The sequence below is a fragment of the Meriones unguiculatus genome, chromosome 8 (assembly GCF_030254825.1).
Source record: "Meriones unguiculatus strain TT.TT164.6M chromosome 8, Bangor_MerUng_6.1, whole genome shotgun sequence".
Lineage (NCBI taxonomy): Eukaryota > Metazoa > Chordata > Mammalia > Rodentia > Muridae > Meriones > Meriones unguiculatus.
The window spans coordinates 12,900,668-12,906,810 of NC_083356.1; the positions used below are offsets into that span (position 1 = coordinate 12,900,668).

A 6,143-nucleotide genomic window follows, 5' to 3' on the forward strand; every position below is an offset into this window, starting at 1 on the left:
GACAGACGGCTCGGAAAGCTAACATAGGTCAAGTCAGGTGGAGTAGAGATCACACCTGCCCCAGGTCTGCCCTCTGCACTCCCACCTGCTCCTGAGGAGTCAGGCCCCCACACCTGTCCTTCTGTCCTCTCGGCTTGGCCCTTCCCCAGAGTCCTGCAGTCATATGGTGTTAATCCATAAAGAATAGAGAGGGAACTACCATGCCAAACATTTCCCTCAAATTCTGGGCACCACCCTAGCCCCCTCACAGCTCCACCTGCTGTGGCCGTCCCGAGAGGGAACCACCCCTTCTTGCCCTCTGAAGAAGAATCCAGGTTGGGAGTCAAGCGGCACCAGGACACACAAGCAACCCCCTGCCCGGGTGAGCCTTCCGACCCCTGTACCTGGAAGGCTGTCTGGCTGTTGTAATTGCGGACGTCCTTGTTGGCACCACGGAAAAGCAGGACACGAGCACAGCTCTCCTGTCGGGAGGCAGCAGCCATCAGGCTGGGCAGCAGGGGAGGCAGCGCCAGACCACGGCAGGCATGCACTCGGGAGTACATCCACAGGTATGCGGAGCACAAGAATCATTCACACACACACACACGCACACACACTACGCCGGTTCAGTGCACACCCAGGATAGGTAGAATTACATAAGCAGCTCTCATCCGAGAGCCGGCCGTTAAGAACATGCATGTGGACATACTGACACATGCGTGTGTTCAGAGAGCAGATGGGTTGAAGTGGGCCATCCAGTAACCACCACCCAGTAACCGGGCCGGGCACAGAACGCACACACAGAGTGTCACACAAGCCAGGGTGTGCGGTCACTGTGTGCAGGCACATACGCGCACGCGTGTAGTCACGCCACACACGGAAAACGTAGGTGAGCCCACGGAGGGGCGACACGCAAGGCACACCTGGTTGTAGAGGGCACAGATGTGCAAGGCTGTGTTTCCCGAGGCATTCTGGGCACCCATGTTGGCCCCATAGAACAGCAAGTGTTCCAAGTGCTGCACATGCCCAAAGCGGCAGGCCTGAGGAAAAGAGAGGTACTGAGGCATCCCAGAGAGAGGCTGGGGTGGGCTGCACACAGCCTGGACCCAGCCTGGGCCCCCTGCTCACCTGATGGATTTCTTGCCAGCCATTCTCATCAGTCGTCCCCAACTGGGCATGATCATGGAGAAGCAGCTCGCAACAGAGGGCATCCCCACCCCCTAGGGCACTGTGGTACAGGGGCGTCAGGCCGCGGCTGTCCTTGTAGTCAGGCGAAGCCCCCAGGTCCAGCAGTGTCTGAGGGTAAGGCACCTCAGGATCCACGCCAAGCCCAGCTTTCCGCATGAGCCCTCCAGACCAGGGTCCCACCCTCACTAACCGTCAACGCCCCCGCATTCCGCTGGCGGGTGGCACAGTGGACAGCTGTGAGCCCGTCCCGGGTCCGGAAGTCCAGGTGAGCACCGCCATTGCGAAGAACCTTTAGGAGGTCAGTGGCGTTGTCCAACTGGGCCGCAAGGCTCAAAGGGCACTCTGGGTTTGAAGATAAATAAAGGTTAGGGTCCCCGACACTCAAAAATAAACAAACAAAACAACCCATAACCATCCCTGCTCTTCTCCTCACCTCCCGAGTCAGGGTCATGGAAATTGGGGTCCAGCCCCTTGTCCAGCAGGCGGGCCACCTTGTCTGTGCTATGTAGCTGGACATAGTCCATGAACTTCTTCAGGTTTGCCTAGAACACCAGCCATCCCAGTCAGCTGGGTGCCACAGCCATGGTCATCTTACCATCACCCCCTTCCTCCAGGAAGCTCCAGACCACCTGTAAGGCATACACTATCCCTAACCCCAACCCGTGTAACCTGTCACCCAGCATGCACATATCCTCAACCCCAAGCTCTTCCCTCAACTCTCATTCCAGCATGGCAAGACCCATGTGTTTTTAAAGCCCTTCTTTGCAAACCCATATCAGCGATCAGCCTGAGCCTGGCCACGCCCATCACAGCCAGGTTCACCTTAATCACAGCCCCCAACTGAGTCCCCTCCCTAAGCCTAAGAGAGCACTGAGTCCATTCTGACTTGAGCCAAATCCTAACAACTGTCTAGTCTCATTCCTCTGGCCCATCTTACCAGCTCCTCCTACACTCCATGGTTGACCCCTGGAACACCTATGTCATGACTCTGCCTTCTGTTCCTTCACCCAGCAAAGCCATACTAGCCTTGTCCAGTGGCACAGATGCCAGACAAACAGGGCAAGGTGTCCCAGCCGGGGCATCTAGAAACAGCATGTATCACAGATGGGAAGCAGAGCTTCATGGACCAGTATCATAGGTCAGGGTGATGTAACCAAGAGGAAGAATTTATACAAATCCTCTAGGAAGACCTTAGCCAGCCCCAAGGTAACAGAGAGAGGGTAGGGACAGCTGGGACCCCAGGCAAGCAAGAGGACTGGGCTGCAGCGTGTTCAGCCTCATCCTAAAGACAAACAAGATTCACTGAACAGCAAGTTGCTCCTGAGACAAGAGCTAGAGAACCTAGGGTGACAGGGTCACACAAGGGCCAGTGGAGGGAGACAGAGATCTCCCTGACTCGGTATCTGGACAGCACAGAGCCAGGGCCACTGACTGTCGCCTGCCCTGGAAGAGCAGAAAAGTCTGCCATAAAAGCCTGGAGATCTAGGACCACCGAAGGGTCACAAAGGCCTTTTCCTAAACTCCAGGGCCATCAGTGAAGTATCCCAGGAGCAAATCCCCACTGGCCCACGAGCTGGGGGATTTGGAAAAGGGCTATGACACCCACTCTGCCCCTGGACACCCAGAGGAGGAGTGTAGTACTTCCTCAGAAAAAAAAAAAAAAGTAAATGCAGTCAGGCCCTCCTGGGACAAGGTCCCAGAAGAAGAGACAGGGCACATGTGGACCCAGGCCACAGGGCCTAACCAGTCACACAGACGTGGGCCGCCTTCACTGGGCAGTCACAGCGCGTGACTCCACCCCTCTGCCTCACCTGTGAAATGAGATTGTGTTCCCTGTACTAGGGAACACTGAGGACTGTTCTTGCCCTCACACCCAACACACTGGACACTCACTTGCTTCCCTCTCCCCCAGCTTGTAACAAGGCACTCACCCCTACACCAGCAAAAGAATCTGATTTAACTGGAACCTATCACTGGACCAGTCATAGGCATAGAACCCATGACCAGCCTCAGACCAGGTCCTGAAACCCACTTCAGGGAGAGCAGGCTGGGCCCACCCAGAACATGGGCGGCGGTCATGGGGAGTCCCCTCCGGTGACTGCCTCTTTACCTTTGTGTGTAGCTTCGCAAACTGCTTGTCATCTATGAGGTTCTGCGCATACACTCTCCGCTTGTATCGAAACTGCTCAGATAAAGAGAAGGTGGAGAGAAGGCACCCACACAGGTCCAGTGAGCAAGCGGTGGCCGCCTCCCCGTGCCCCTCACTGCTCACCTCCCTCTTGCCCACGCTGTCACTGCAACACAGCCATCCAAGTCCCGGACACACACTTACAAAGCGGACAAGTGAGATTGGATGGCTACTGACCACCCACTACACGGAAACAACGCGTGGTCCAGAGAAGACACGGGCCCTACAGCCTGTCCGTCTCATTCCCACCACCACCAGGTCTTGGAAAACTCCGCCGCTCTCCCAGGATCTGAAACTCAGCTTTCCTTCCCAGACATTTCCTCTCCAAGTAGAAATAACCCAAATCCTAGTGCTACCACGAGGGTTAGACCAACTCTGACCTTAGTTTACACACACACACACACACACACACACACACACAAAGACCTTCACTCTCCATCCCTATACCTAAAATAGCACTAAAATCACCCTGATGTGTCATAAATGGTGCTGATATCCCGGGCCAACCTCAGAAGACTTGGGAGTGACAGGCCAGAGACAAACGCGCACACCGCACGACCCGAGTCTTCCTCACACCTCTCCCTCCAGCGTTCAAACCACACATTCCGAGTGCACGCGTGCTGCACTCCCCGGGTGCTGTCCATACTGCTCGCGCGATCACCCTACACACTGCTCCCGCTGCCCTCCGTGCTCAAGCCGCAGACACACCACTCAGCCACACATGCAGCCTCGCGCCTCACCCGACCCACTGCCCTCAACGTGCCCACCTCCCGCTCTCAGCACACTGCTCAGGCTGCACACAGCCCCCCACCGCTCCTGCTGCCAACTCCCCCCGGCCTGCCCTTCAACGCTCCAGCCACGGGGCTCAAAGATCACACACCCTGCGCGCTCCACTCCACCCCCACCCTGGTCTGCCCAGCACCTCCAGATAGGGCAGGGGCGTGTCCAGGTTAGGCGGGTAGTCCTGTAAGAGCCGCTCTTCATCCAGGAACTTGCCGGCGCGACCCCGGGAGGGCGGCTGGAAGAGCCCATAGTTGAGCGCGTCCTGAAGGCTGTGGTTGAGGGCGCAGAGCACTCGCTGCTTGGCGGCCCACACGGGCGCGGTTGGGTCCAGACGCAGGCACTTCTGCAGCGGAGCGAGTCGTGAGCCCGGCCCTGCGGGCGCAGGGTACCGCGCCCCGGGCCCTGGTGGGAGGGCCACTCGGGGAGCAAGAGCAGGGACCCCGCGCCACCGCGCAGAGGCCGAGGCCCCGCCCCGGGGCTGGGCTTCCAGGGCCCCGCCCCGGCGGTGGGGAGGGTCCCGCGGAGGCGGCGGGGGAGGGGCGAGTGGCCGCGGCCGGGGGTCCTGGCGCAGGGCGCGCCCGGCGGGGGTCACCACTAGCGGGCTACACAAGGGTACGGCGAGATCGCGAGGGCTCACCGTTTGTTGCAGGTCCGGGATGCCGACGCGCACGACCACGGCGCTCGCCCCGGGGCCGTCCATCCCGGTGCTAGCTCCCGGGCCCGGACCGTTCCCGGTGGAGAGGGGAGCGCACGGGGACTCCGCGCGGCGCCCTGGCCCCCCCTGACCCCCCGCCGGAGCCCCGCCGACCGCGCTACGCGGGAGGGGGCCGGGGGGGGCCGGGGCCGGGGCCAGCGCGGGGGATAGCGGCTCCGGGGGCTCCGCAGGCGCAGCGGCGGCGGCGGCGACGGCGGCACGGTTTAGCTGCATCGGCCCCGGCTTCGAGCGGCGCCTGCCTTCCCCGGGGGCGGGGGCGGCGGGGGGAGGGGGCCCGAGCCCGGAGCGGAGCGGAGGCGGGGAGGGGGCCGCGCCGGAGGCGGGGATGGGAAGCCCGGGGCCGGGAAACTGGGGTCCCCCGCGGGGTCGGGGCGGCGTGGGCGTGTGGTGCAGAGGGCGGGGGCCGGGGACCCGCGCCGGGGAAGGGGGGTGGCTGTCGAGGGGGAGTGGCTGACACGGCGGGGGGTGGCACGCCGCGCTTCCGCTGCAGGCGAGCGTCGCAGACCACCGTACTGGGGTGACGGAGGGTTCTTGGAGCTGGGTGGGGGACGCGTCGGGGCCAGAGGACCACTGGCTGACTGAGAGGGCGAGACAAGCGGGGAAATCGGTGTCCCGGGGTGGAAATCTCCCCCAGTCTGCCGACCCCACTCCAGACCGGGAGAGGGTGGTGGGATCAGCCCGCGCACGGTGCTGGGTGGGAGTCGGAGGGCCGCAGACCCAAGGCGCGAGCAGGGCGGAGCTGCGGTCCACGGAAGCGCCCCCCAGATGAGCCCTCCCAACCGCGCCCAGGGTGTTCCTCTCGGCCCCCACCGCAGCCGAGTTTGGGGAATCTGTCCGGACCCTGCGGGCTCCCCCACCTTGGCTGGCCCAACCCTGCCGCTGGTCGCCCCCTCCCCGTCACCTTAGCGACAGCAGGCTGGGGGCGCGACCTACGAGGAAAGGCTTAGGGGAGGGGGCGCCACTAGTCTCCACCTGCGACGGGGAACTGAATTTTAGTTTCACACGTTGTCGTGGCAACGCAGGAGGGGGTGACGAGTGGGCGGGGAGGGGAACGCTGCGAGTGAACCAACTCAGGCGCCGCCCGCGTGGCGTGCCAGCCTTAGCCCGGCGCTGCCTCGGAAGTGCCCAACGCGCGGGGGCCCCTTCTCCCGAAGCCCAGAGAGGGGCAGCCCCTGAATGGATGAATTGCCCTACGCTCAGTGGGGTCTATTCCTGCCTTCCGCCGCACTCTCCCACCCACCCTGACTTACACCTCACCCCCTAACGGCCCCAGAGAGCCACCCATCGCTG

The 6,143-nt window shown here is 62.0% G+C and overlaps 1 protein-coding gene across 4 annotated transcripts in view; it reads right to left on the reverse strand.

The window, feature by feature from the left end:
- Positions 1-5,081, reverse strand: part of Shank3 (SH3 and multiple ankyrin repeat domains 3) — a 56,645-nt gene extending 51,564 nt beyond the window's left edge. For all 4 annotated transcript variants that reach the window (XM_021664319.2, XM_021664318.2, XM_021664321.2 and 1 more), the window contains exons 1-8: positions 4,776-5,081; positions 4,278-4,481; positions 3,278-3,349; positions 1,601-1,709; positions 1,358-1,509; positions 1,108-1,275; positions 903-1,019; positions 384-461 (exon numbers count right to left, since the gene is read on the reverse strand). In XM_021664319.2, coding sequence (XP_021519994.2) covers positions 384-461; positions 903-1,019; positions 1,108-1,275; positions 1,358-1,509; positions 1,601-1,709; positions 3,278-3,349; positions 4,278-4,481; positions 4,776-5,066 — 1,191 coding nt within the window. In that variant the 5' untranslated portion in view covers positions 5,067-5,081. The remainder of the gene's footprint in view (positions 1-383; positions 462-902; positions 1,020-1,107; positions 1,276-1,357; positions 1,510-1,600; positions 1,710-3,277; positions 3,350-4,277; positions 4,482-4,775) is intronic.
- Between the last annotated feature and the right edge of the window lie 1,062 nt (positions 5,082-6,143).